The sequence below is a fragment of the Nilaparvata lugens genome, chromosome 4 (genome assembly GCF_014356525.2).
Source record: "Nilaparvata lugens isolate BPH chromosome 4, ASM1435652v1, whole genome shotgun sequence".
Taxonomy (NCBI): domain Eukaryota; kingdom Metazoa; phylum Arthropoda; class Insecta; order Hemiptera; family Delphacidae; genus Nilaparvata; species Nilaparvata lugens.
Window position 1 is genome coordinate 1,856,651 of NC_052507.1, and position 14,268 is coordinate 1,870,918.

General features: G+C 31.3%; 1 protein-coding gene across 1 annotated transcript in view; it reads right to left on the reverse strand.

The window, feature by feature from the left end:
• LOC111051758 (glutamate carboxypeptidase 2-like) overlaps positions 1 to 14,268 on the reverse strand; it is a 53,973-nt gene that overhangs the window by 36,243 nt on the left and 3,462 nt on the right. Inside the window, exons 2-4 of the mRNA XM_039425645.1 lie at positions 8,952 to 9,105; positions 2,677 to 2,839; positions 957 to 1,076 (exon numbers count right to left, since the gene is read on the reverse strand). Of these exons, the coding sequence (XP_039281579.1) occupies positions 957 to 1,076; positions 2,677 to 2,839; positions 8,952 to 9,105 (437 nt within the window). The remainder of the gene's footprint in view (positions 1 to 956; positions 1,077 to 2,676; positions 2,840 to 8,951; positions 9,106 to 14,268) is intronic.

The window sequence follows — 14,268 nt, forward strand, 5'->3', positions numbered from 1 at the left end:
ATGAATAAATATTGTAATATCTGGTAAGTTACCTGCGGTATTGTAGCCTACTAGAGTAGTTAAGCTACTCTATTTTTAGAGGAAAAAATATATAAGTAAATGAATAATTGCTTTAAAAAAACAAATAATTCAATTGAATAACAAATTGGTACATACATGCAGTAAATAAACTAGAGTAGTATAAATTTATGTTTAGATAAATTAAAAAAATATTACCAAATGAAGAATAGCTTGAAAAAGTTGCCCCAATCATTCTAGATGAAATATGATATTCAAAGATAATAATATGATAAATAATTGAAGTAGAAATCAGTTCATATATATATATATAATATATATATATATTATATATATATATATATAATATATATATATATTCAGTTAAAACATTGGAACAACACATTGAAAATTATTGAAAAATTTTGATATCAATATAACTAGGAACATACAGCTGGATCACGAGTTTAATATAATTATTATTGATAGCTGGAATGGAACATGAGCTCTATATTTTCCCTTCCTATCTCCCTCAACCATATTTTAATGTATTTTTTGTACATATAGGGTGTACAGTTATGAACATTACGGAGGATGGTTGAAACTCCCCTACAAGTTACTGAAGTTAGGAAGGTACTTGTAAAGAGTAAAGATATTCCCGAAACCTTCAAAAAAGCAATTCGAAAAATGAGAATAATGAAAACACTGCATTGTTGTCAAAAATATCACTTATTTATTGAAACAGCAACAGTATCTGATATGACAGCAACAGTATCTGATATGACAGCAACAGTATCTGATATGACAGCAACAGTATCAATATTTTGTTCAGACAATTTCTAGCAAGAATATCAAAAGTAGTATATTCATAGAATATTAATAGATTTAATGAATCATTATAATAATTATGTTATTGCAGAGACGATCAAGTAGTATAATTTTGTATCAATTTCTCTTACCTCGGTTATTTTTGAAACACTGGTAGAATCTCTCTGCAAATTCTCCCTCAAGTTGGCTGACATTGGAAGCGACATTGCAGTGACTTTAGCTGCATTGTTGACAGAATTTATTACTGAAACCTTCAACAAAGCAAAATAAGGAGTTTTGTATACATATATATAAATTAGGAAGCAATATTCTATTTGAAGAGACTTAAAATGTTATCAAAAAATCAACTTTTGAATATTTAATTTAATACAAATTATATAAAATGAAAATATTGTATTTGCTTTTTGGGATGTATATCTGACTGTTTATTAATTTTTTTAATAAAGATTTGTTGATAATAATTTCTATAAAATCGTTCCTATCAGAATCGAAATGGGGAACCCGGTCCTACAAGATGTCAAATCATTAATAAATAAACTAAATAATTATATATATATTTTTTTTTTTAGATTACGTCCTAAAGACTCCAGTCATGGAGTATAAGACAAGTCATGTTATTTCATAATAATTCTAACACTAAGTAGTTCAACCTAGTTTAGGTTGAAAGGAATTCTTGTACACTATAAAAAGCTGTATCAACTAAATATTTTTAATTTGTTTTTTGAAAATCTTCAAATCATCATTACTTTCAAGATTGAGGTAGCTTGTTATAAAATTTCCTACCAATATAATCTGGTTTTTGTTCAAATAACCTACTATTGTGACCCATTATATGATAATCTGCTCTGTTTCGCGTATTATACTCATGAACATCTGAATTCTGGATCACACCACTCGTTTTCACATGCATTACAACTTCATATACATACAAAGATGGCACAGTTAAAAGTGAATATAAAGTGAATAGGCCAATTAAACAATAAATACGCATGATAATAATTTACAAAAAAATCATGAATCGAATCTTGTTCAATTGAACACTATTATTGTAGTGAGGTCTACGTTATAATGGCAGTGGAGAAAGATATGAGAACAAAGTTGCCGATCCTCTGTCTTGTCAATGCCTTCTATAGACGGTAGCTGATACAGGTTTATTGATGTAATATTAATCGTTCATTCTCGTTTAAAATAATCAATTATATTTTATCAAGCAAGAAATTATATTTTCCTACAATTACCTTGAAAAGTGGCCATTCCTTCACTGATTACAGAACGCAAAGAATCACTTTTCCGCTCTGGTGCGGGAAAAATTTTTCCTGCACTCCACATTTGCAACATGGCAACACAAAATAGTTGGTGGGTTATATGGAGGATTAGTGCACGAATAGAAAAAGGATGAAGGAAGAAATGTTTCCACCTTTATGAACAATAGGACAACCCTTTCCGATCCCATCGGAAAGGACATTGATATGTCCAAAGCTCCGCCAATTTATGTAGATGCATAACAATATGATTATTATCTATAGTTATTATATTACAAATTGCTTTTTCATATCATATACAGTTCAATAGTTATTTTCTTAGTCTATATTATGTAAATTCATCTATAACTTTGCTGTATTGTAAGCTATTGTATATAAGTGTATAAGCCAGTATATATTGTAATCTACATAAATAAAGTACTCAATCAATCAATCAATCAATCAACCTGTTGCATTTCTACCTTCAGGTAGTTGGACCCACCAGAGACTTCAAAGCCCAATTTATATATCACCATCTCAAACAGGTCTAGTACCTCGAGATGCAAATATTCAATTGGCATCTAATTTTTTATTTCTATCTGTAAATTACCTGGTTTGGTGCATGCTGATCATAGTATGTGAGGATAACACTAACGGGCAGAGGTGGTGTCGTAACATCGAAACCATTTTTCTCAAAATGCTCCTTCAATTTCAGAGCTTGATAGTAATTCACACTTCCATTCTTGTCATGAAGCTCTTGTGACATGAGATCCCTGAAAGAAAATTAAAACAACATTTGAGAAAAATTATAATCTAATTGAGGATTTTTCACAAATCTGAATCTATATTCTATATTCTATATTTCTATATATTATATGAAAGCGAAATGGCACTCACTCACTCACTCACTCACTCACTCACTCGCATTACTAAAAATCTACCGGACCAAAAAATGTTCAAATTTGGTAGGTATGTTCAGTTGGCCCTTTAGAGGCGCACTAAGAAATCTTTTGGCAATATTTCAACTCTAAGGGTTGTTTTTAAGGGTTTAAAGTTCGTCTTTTAGCATGTATATTCTTCTTCTCCCAATCTCTTAATTAGAATTGAAATTTCCATATCATATGTTACTATAGAACTATAATCTAGATAGAGTACCTCTTCGAAACAGTTGTTAACTGGCAACTAAATTAATAATTTTGTCAGGTTGGCATTAAGTTGAGTTGATTTTGTTAGGTTGGCACCAAGTTGAAGATTTAAATGCATTTATCGCGGAAAAATTGATTGGGCACTGCTACTTCAATCCTGGGAATATTATATTACTAGCCGTCAGGCTCGCTTCGCTCGCCATATCTGTCTAGCCAGACGTTTAGTCTGGACCCCCGACTGGATTGTCCTAATATAATATGATAAAAATGAAAAAATGCAGGCGAGCGAAGCGAGTCGGGGGTCCAGGGGGCGGAGCCCCCTGGCTAGACGGATATGGCGAGCGAAGCGAGCCTGACGGCTAGTAGATAAAATTTGTTGGATATAGTGTGGTCCACGTTATAATGGCAGTAATAATATTAGTATGGCTTTTATTGGTGGAGAGTTCCTGACGGAAGTTCCACCTCGCCTGAATATATATCATTTGAGCCGTCAATGGGCCTTACGACTGTCATACTTCAGCCGGGACCGACAAAATAACGTGCCCATCCGATAACACGGGAGTAACCTCTTCAAAAACTTTTGGCTCTGAGTGGGTTTGAACCCCGTTTTTCTAGGCTGCTACGCAAGCACTCTATCCACTAGACCACGGATCACTCCATGGCAGTGAAGAAAGATAGCAGAACAAAAATGCCGATCCTCACAACTATCATTCACAGTCCACTGCCCTGACTTTGGATTCTGTCACAACTATTTTATAATGAATTTTCCTAATTCAAGATGAAATATTTTGTTAATTAATTATTGAATTTACATTGTTAAAAGACGATCTGCCAACAGAGGAAAGCGAGAAAGAGATAGCGCTATCCGCTTTGTTGAATGATAGTCAAGGATAGCAATACCATTGCTAATCAAACACTGCCATTATAGCGTGGACCTCACTATAGGAATGTATATGATGGAATATCTCCATGATTGAAAATGAAAAGTTGTATAGAGAAAATACAAAATAAAAGTAAAAATTGAAGTAAACTAAAAATTAATGAAAAGTTGTAAAGTTGAGATAAAGTTGTATTGGTCTCAACACGAAACTGCAGTCCTGTGCCAAAATCGAATAAATGAGGATTTGACAAAAAACTGTATTTTTTTAATCTCAATAGAGATTATTTAGAAATAAAAATATTTATTAGTGTTCAATCCTACAATCCTTTATCTCATTTATTTGAATTATTTTCTTTTTCTTCATGTGAGGATTCTAATTTATTAAAATGAGAATTCAATTTTTCATTTGAAAAATGAATTAATTTAACTTAATTTGATAAAGAGGGAATAGTATGACTTCTACTTATTGAAAATGACATCAATTCTGGTATTTAACATTTTTTCATAAACAATAAAATTTCCAATGGAACTTGATAATATTAATAATCCATACGATTTTTTCAGAACAGTGATAGAATATAAAATGAATTTCCTATTCATATCCTGCAATAATAGGATCTGTAAACTATTTCAAAAAATTATCGACAAATCTCTTATCTAAATATAGCATGATCGAGAGTGGATGAATGAAATTTGAAAAGATTATTCTCTGAAGATGAAAATGAGGATATTCAGTGTATTTGATCGTAAATTGATTGCATCTCTATATGATGAATTAAATATTTTGTCAGGAGATATGTATGGTATTTTGACAATTATTGCAGCATTCAAGTTATTAGAATATTACATGTATATAAATCTTGTACAAATATATATTAATGCGAATGTACATCAATTATATGTGAACTAAACAATTATACAGTGTTTGAGACATTCAACGAATTTAACCACATCTAAAATCCACTGGATCAAACCATTTTTTTCATATTTTTACTTTCAACGGAAAGGTTTCACATTGAAATATTTACATTTTTGAACATAAAAGTTTAACGACAGAGAATGAAATCCAAAACAGTACAAAATTACAGGAATAATTGTAGTTTGACATGGAAAGTCGTATTGTTGAAGAGATGAAAGATTATGAAAACTTTTATGTCAGTTGAACATGGAATTCTGTTTGGTTTTAAAGCAAACAAAAGACGAATTCAAAATTAACGGGACTGGTTATACAACCAAATCTGATGCAACAGAATGAGTGTTGCTTTAAATAAAAGCTTTGGTATAATGACTGTAAGGCCCGCCGCAAAGTAGACCCACGCTAATCCACGAAAAGCAACCCACGCCGTGGGATGTTTTGTAAACCATTGCTAGGCTTCTCTAGACATCTGTGTAATGATAATAATACATGCAATGAATAATCCACTTGTCAGCTGATTGATTATGAATCATTCTATAACAATTATAGCCGTATGCCCGTATGCAAATACTCGGTTTAAACGGAGAAATGTCAGCTGTTCGTTTAAACCCCGTATGAAACATATCATGATAAATGCAACCATATCTACAAGTAAACGTGGTTAAGCGTTAAACGTAGAGTTAGCATATGGCCCTAAGACTACTGATTCTAATATAACCCCTCAACATGAATCATAAATCTACACGAAGATAAACATTGCGTTGAAAGATAAAACTGCAGCAATAAGGATTATATTGTCAGTCGTAAAAACATTCTTGTCAATCTGAATTGCTAAATAAAGTGATAGAAATGTAAATTGAGTTTTTGTTTTTGATTTAATCCTCTTAGATTTCAACAGACGTTTGTGGAAAATCAATAATTGCACTACTCATGCAAACTATATGCAAATTAATTGAAGAATGTTTCACAAATAAAAAATGTGCATGATACAGGGTAGTAACAGAGTAAAGTAAGAATCACTTTCAACTGTCAGAAAATAATATCAAGGTAATATAGTGAGGTCCACGTTATAATGGCAGTATTTGATTAACATTGGTGTTGCTATCCTTGTCTATTATCCGTCAAACAGATAGCATTATCCTTTTCTAGCTCTGCAACGTTGTCAGATCGGGGTTTAAAATGTATAAATATAAATTTCAATCAACAAAATATTCTCAAGTGAGAAAATCCTATATTATTGAATGAGCAATTTCTGTTTAGATGTTTGAATGTTTAGATGTTTATTATGTTTGTATTTCACCGGATCTCGAAAACGGCTCTAACGATTCTCACGAAATTCAGAACATAGTAGGTTTTATAATATAAAAATTCGATTGCACTAGGTCTCATCCATGGGGAAACTCGCTGAAGGACATTAAAAGGATAATTATTATTCATCCTTGGAAAAACAGAAGATAATAATTATTTCGTCGTCTGTTGATGATGGAAGTGAGTGAGCGAGTTCATGTGTGAGTGTGACTGTGTCAAAATTATGACTCAGCTGTTGAACTTTTGTAATCATTCAATCAGGTACTTAGTGCAGGATGCAAAAAAGCCGGGTTATTTTCAATCCTGATTAATTCCAGTAGATCCATCTTTTTGAAATGGTCTTCTCTGATTTGGTTCACGCTAAATTAATCAGGATTAATATTTAACCGGCTTTTGTGCAACCGGGCCTTTGTGAGGGAAATTTTTGCATTCCTCTGGGAATTAATCTCAATTTACTGTGATTAGATAGAACATTTCTGTATGAACTATGAATGTTATTATAATTTCTTCTTTCGTAATAAATTTCTTATACTTTTGTACACCAGAGCGAAGCTCGGTCCCCGATATTTTATTTTCATTCATTGAATAATATATCTATTGACGGATAAAATATAATAATAGAATATTTTAAACAAGAGTGAACAGTATTAATATTACATGAGATATACCGTTATCAGCTATCCTCTATAGAAGGCAGTGACAAGACAGAAAATGGGCAACGCTAATCTTCAATATTAAATAAGATATACTAGTGTCAACTATCCTCCATAGGGTGCAGTGGCAAAGCATAGAATTGACAACGATGTTCTCCTATCTTTCTCCACTGTTATTATAAAGAAGACATCACTATTAATAGTCGTAATTATAACTACCGGTGATTATAACGGTATATATAGTGAGGTCCAAGTTATAATGGTAGTGGAGAAAGATAGCAGAACAACGTGGCCGATCCCCTGTCTTGCCAATGCCTTCTGTAGATGGTAGCTGATACAGGTTTATTGATGTAATATTAGCTGTTCATTCTCGTTTAAAATAATCAATTACATTTTATCAAGCAAGAAATTTTTCAATAATTTCATAATGAATTTTAATGATTGAGATGAAATATTTTGTTAATTAATTATTAATTCTACATTGTTAAAGATGATCTTGCAACAGAGCAAAGCGAGGAAGAGATAGCGCTATCCGCTTTGTTGAATAATAGACAAGGATAGCAATACCATTGCTAATAAAACACTGCCATTAAAACGTGGACCTCACGATAGAAACGATTTTCTCGAAAGTATTAGGAACAAAATATTCCAATCATATTATATTGAATTGCACATGTGCAGCCTTTCGTAGTTTTAGCCTACATTTTTAAAAAAATGTGGCCATCAACGAATATGTTTTTCTGTGTCTTGGACAGGAATCGGCTCCTTTCAAAATTCTAATAAAATGAAACAATAAAGCTACAATGATTTACAATAAAATTAACGAACCTAAATTTAACACTTTTATCAGAGATATTGTCGAACTTCTCCATATTAAGATAAAGAAAGGAAAAAAGATGTTGTCGAATTCCACTATAACATTTTTATTCGCCAAAACTAGTTTTCGTTGCCTATGAAGATGTTGCCATAGGCAACGAAAACTAGTTTTGGTGAATAAAAATGTTATAGTGGAATTCGACACATCTTTTTTCCTTTCTTTATCTTAATTAACGAACCTTCCATCATCTCGAAACTCTGCGTTTATTCCTCTTCAATACAGTACATCACAACTCAATCAAATTTGAATACTTTTTTTAAATTGTAATTTGATGGTTCAATATTCAGATCTCACTTCGTTTTCAAAAAACCTGTACAAACACTTTTTTCTCTCTCTCTCTCTTCTTCCCACTGATTACATAATTGGTGGAGGCTCAAGAGTTATTTTTAATTCAGCTTTATACTTGGACTTTTCTGGTATCCTCAATTCTGTGGTCGTATTCTTTATTATTGATTATAGTTTTTATTTCAGTTAAATTTATTATGGGTCACAGTTCGGGCAGTTTAAACCTACATAATTGTGTTTTCAGGATTTGAATCTTGTAGGTAAAGCGGGTGTTTTTGATTTAATCAGATGGCAGAAGTTTTTTTTTATATATATTTTTTATTTAAAATCGGGAGTGGTTTAACCGGACCTTGAGGATCAGGCCAAGGGACAATTTTCAAGGTAAAGTAAGATAATAGTTAATAAATTGTACATTTTTTTATTTTTCAGACCCATAATTCTAAATAATTTTTTTTTCATTTTCAAAAAACCGGAACGTCCACTACCGGTATAGTCTTTTTCTCATTCCCACCATATGATTACATTATTGGTCCAAAAGGACTCCTTGATAAAATCAAAAGGTTACAGTGATAGATTCTGTGAACAATGAAGCAATACCATTGCTAATCAAATTCTGCCATTATAACGTGGACTCACTATACCAGAAACTATAACGGTATATTATAGCAGTGAAAGCGATATTTTTTAAGGGTCCTCTATTACGGAAGCAGGTAGCTATGTTGGTCAAAACTGAATTAAGCTTAAACTTTGTAACAAAAAGATGAATGGAATGTATTTATTCACATACAAAATTATTAATGAATGAATGAGTAAGTACTCACTGATGGTATTGTAGTATTCTCTCAGCTAGAATCCTGTGCTCCAAGAATTCAGCAGCATCGTTATGATATTTTATTCTTTTAGCAACTTCTACCTTGTAGGCTCCCATACGATTCTGTAACTGTTTATTTGGCGAATACCGACCTAAAAGGTATCCTGAAATTGGAGAAAAATAGTATTTTAAAAACGAGATAATGAGCAATATAAAAAAATAATAAAACTAAACAAAATTTGGTCCGGTACCAAATAAAACTGTAGAATTTGACAATATATGTGTGTTTTTAAAAACACTTCATTCACATAGGCTGCTTTTTAAATTAATAAAACAATAGCCTATTATAAATCTTTAAGCACCCTTTATTTAAAAAAAAACTTTAAAATAGTTTAACAACTAGTATCGGTTATCACACCATCGTCAGGCTATCGCCATAACTTGAAAATGGTGTGATCACCGAAACTAGTTGTTAAACTATTTTAAAGTTTTTTTTTAAATAAAGGGTGCTTAAAGATTTTTTATATTGTTTTATTAATCATCTGTTTTTATTTAATCATAGAACGGTTCTACAACATTGACAGTGTCTCAGTCGAATTTTAATAAAAATAATATATGAAATTTTATAACTTAATAAATGGAGACGCTTTTTCTAAAATTTGAGAATTCATAATAGATCGTTGATAACTATATTGGCTATACAATCATATACTTTAATATACCGTACTTTGTATAAAGTATCCTGAATTAAGAAATTGCTGAAAAATGTTGATTTCAGGATATATTCATATTCAAAATTTGGTTATTTCATACTGTTTTTATTATAAGTGAACGTGAAAAATTATTTATCCTCTATTCATTCATACAATAAAAATATCATTGAAATTATAGGGAGAGGAGAAATGAGGTAACCTTGTGCTATTCCTCTCCCAAATTTAGATAATAAGGTTACAAATTGTCCCAAATCTTGTAGTTGTTCACTTCACAAAATTTTTAGTCCTTGAATATTTTCACAAAATATCTACATTTATTTATTAGTCAATCATCCAAAGTGAGATTCATATTAAACTGGCAGCATTCTAGCAAATAACACTGAATAGCTTCTCATTCAACAAATCCTGCCAGTAAATCTTACTACAGCAGTATCTATTCTCAACTACAGAAAATATTATAACTATATTGAAGTCCATGTTATAATGGCAGTGGAGAAAGATAGGAAAAAACGTTGCCGATCCTCTGTTTTGTCAATGACTTCTATAGACGGTTGCTGATACAGGTTTATTGATGTAACATTAATGGTTCATTCTCGTTAAAAGTGATCAGTTATATTTTATTAAGCAAGGAATCATATTTTTCAATAATTTAATAATGAATTCTTATAATTAAGATGAAATATTTTCATAAACATTACCACACATCATATTTCATATTCACCACAAATAAGCTTGACATTAGAGTAAATTCCTAGTCTGATGATGACCAACAACAGGTCGAAACGATCGTCACTACCAAAGTAAGTGCATTTTCACTCCAAAAGTGTTTTTAGAATTCAAGTTTAATGAAATATTTTGTTAATTATTAATTTTACATTGTTAGAAGACGATCTGGCAACAGAACAAAGCGAGAAAGAGATAGCGCTATTCGTTTAGTTGAATGATAGACAAGGATAGCAATACCACTACTGCCAATCAAACACTGCCATTATAACGTGGACCTCACTATAGCTGGATTTGGACTGTTGTATGAATAAGAATTGAAATCTATTTGGGATTTAGCCTGTGGTACTCTTCTAGAAGTTGTGTAATATTCTGAATGATTGAATAAATAGACAAATAATTTAAGTTCCCTTCACAGTCTAATATTATAAAAATGTATTAAAGACTAGACAATGCGACAATAGGAAAATAGGATAATTTATTACAATAAACTAATGTGAATAGTTGGTCTAAGGAAAGTATAACTCAGTCTAATATTACAAAATTGATTTAAAATTTAAATTCAAATTTAAATTTAGTATTTAATACTAGACAATGGGACTATATAGTGAGGTCCACATTATAAGGGCAGTGTTTAATTTGCAATGGTATTGCTATCCTTGTCAATCATTCAACAAAGCGGATAGTGCTATCTCTTTCTCGCTTTGCTCTGTTGCCAGATTGTCTTTTATCAATGTAGAATTAATAATCAATTAACAAAATATTTCATATTTACTATGGATATTCATTATGAAATTATTGGAAAATATAATGTCCTGCTTAATAAAATATAATTGATCATTTTAAACGATAATGAACAGTTAATATTACATCAATAAACCTGTATCAGCTACCGTCAATAGAAGGCATTGACAAGACAGTGGATCGGAAACGTGGTTCTCCTATCTTTCTCCACTTCCATTATAACGTGGACCTCACTCTAGAAGAATAGGACAATAAATATTACAATGATAAATTATTGTGAATAAAAAACACCTGACTTGAATGGGCTACTTTTATAAATTAACTAGCCGTCAGGCTCGCTTCGCTCGCCATATTCGTCTAGCCGGACGGCTCCGCCCCCTGGACCCCCGACTGTATCGTCCAAAAATGAGATCAGCAGGCTCGCTTCGCTCGCCTGCATTTTTCATTTGAGCATTTTTATCATATTTTAGGACAATCCAGTCGAGGGTCCAGACTAAACGTCTGGCTAAACGGATATGGCGAGCGAAGCGAGCTTGACGGCTAGTAATATAATATTCCCAGGATTGAAGTAGCAGTGCCCAATCAATTTTTCCGCGATAAATGCATTCAAATCTTCAACTTGGTGCCAACCTAACAAAGTCAACTCAACTTAATGCCAACCTGACAAAATTATAATTTAGTTGCCAGTTAACAACTGTTTCGAAGAGGTACTCTATCTAGATTATAGTTCTATAGTGACATATGGTATGGAAATTTCAATTATAATTAAGAGTTTGGGAGAAGAAGAATATACATGCTAAAAGACGAACTTTAAACCCTTAAAAACAACCCTTAGAGTTAAAATATTGCCAAAAGATTTCTTAGTGCGCCTCTAAAGGGCCAACTGAACATACCTACCAAATTTGTACGTTTTTGGTCCGGTAGATTTTTAGTACTGCGAGTGAGTGAGTGAGTGAGTGAGTGAGTGAGTGAGTGAGTCAGTCAGTCAGTCAGTGAGTAAGTGCCATTTCGCTTTTATATATATAGATATGAGCTAAAAGTTTAGAAGGATTAAAAGACCAGATTATAGTTGAATATTACACTTAATAATATAAAATAGGATAATATATTACAATGATAAATTATTGGTCTATGGAAAGTGTAAATGATGGATATTCTATCTGAGTTAAGTATGGAGAATGTTCATTTTTCATTCATTAGGGAAAGGAGAGTTGGCGAATGCTTAGTTTGGCACGTATTCAAGTATCTTCTTTCATAATTATAAAAGTGACGATATTCATCATTCGCAAAGTATTTTGGATCGGCAAGCAACGTGTTTCAAATATTTTATTCTGAGGAAAATATTGAACGTCGATAGGTTAAATATAGGAAAACATTGCACGTTCATTTTATGAAAAAGATAAAAGTCTACAGATGGAAATTACTGAAATATTGCATTTCTTCAAATGCTAATGAATTACAGATGAAAATTACTGAGATATTGCAATAATTGTTCAAATGCTAATGAATTTATTATTATTTTGATATGATTTGAATTGAAAATTATTATTTTGAGATCACTGATTGATTATATCAATGTAGGTACTATTTCTATGTTTTTTCTAATATAATGTAAAACTTGACTCCTCCAGTCAAACCTTCTTTAGAAGGTTTTGGAGAATTTATATTTCGTCTGGTTTATAATTTTTGAAATTTTCCACTGAAAAGGAATTTTTCTTATCTTCTGTCATTCTTGCTTTTTTATTATTCTTCATTTGTTTTGTTTGTAAGATTTCTTTTCATAAGTGTACTTTTCATTTTTGTTTGTTATATTTTCTATGATAAACTTCCTTCTCCTGGGGGTACCAGGACGAAGGAAAAAGGAAAAGGAAAGGAAGGATTAAACGAAAATCCAAATTAAATGCTGTAAATCACCCCGAAGACTTCTGCTACTGCATATATTGACAACAGGGTAAACAGCTAGATGGGAATTCGATGAGCGCTAATATTCAAAAATTATTTGTCAGCCAGGGAATAGAACCCAGTACCTCCTAATTGCCACTCAGGAATGCTTACCCTTACACCAAACTGACAATCTCTGGATAGCAGATGTACTGGGAGCTACTGGGTTCGATTCCCGGGCTGACAAATAATTTTTGAATAGTAGCGCTCATCGAATTTCCATCTAGCTGTCTACCCTGTTGTCAATATTTGCAGTAGCAGAAGTCGTCGGGGTGATTTTACAGCATTTAATTCAGATTTTCTTCTAATACTAATAATTATAATTATATTAACTTCTCTTTACTTTTTCATCAACTTGAACAAAGTTTTTTACCATAATTTTTCTATGATAGTTGTTGAATAAAACAATGAAGAATATTAGTAAAATATTTATGATCTATAAAATTCATTTTTTAAGGATACAGAGGTCCAGGTATAATTGGGTTGTTTCAAACACCCAACACGAGTAATCAAATCAAATAAAGTTTTATTCACAAATTCAGTACAGACATGATAAATAAAAATATAGCACTTGTGAATTTTCCCCACATAGACAAGTCTGTGTGTGGGGAAAGAGTTCTAATGAAACATAACTTGGTACTTTAAAGAAAATCCTTGTTGGTTATACATCTTGTTTTCATTATTATTATAACTATTGTATTATATTATAACTTTAAAGTGAAAAAACACTCACATTCTTTGATGTTGCGACGACCGTTTCGTGCTGGTGTTGCACATTCTCAAGCCAAACAGAAACTCATGAGTTTCACACCAAAGAATGTGAGTGTTTTTTTCACTTTAAAGTTATAATATAATACAATAGTTATAATAATGGTGAAATCAATAAATATTTACGATTCAACTAAATATAAAAAGTAGTTATGTCTGAAAATGCTACACGAGTACTTAAGGGTTAAAAGTAAACTGAGTATAAGTAATGAATTAAAGTGATAAAAGTAATAATGAATTACTTTATAATGGCATCATTGTCGAAATATGTTGATAGTAAACAATTTTTAAAAAAGGGTACTAAGATTTATATTTTTATTTATATTCAAGAGTAGCCCTAAAGAAAAAAGACAGTAATAAATAAAATATGATGAGTATAAATAGAAATATAAATCTGAGTTCTTTTTAAATTATTTATTATTAGTATCATTATTCAAA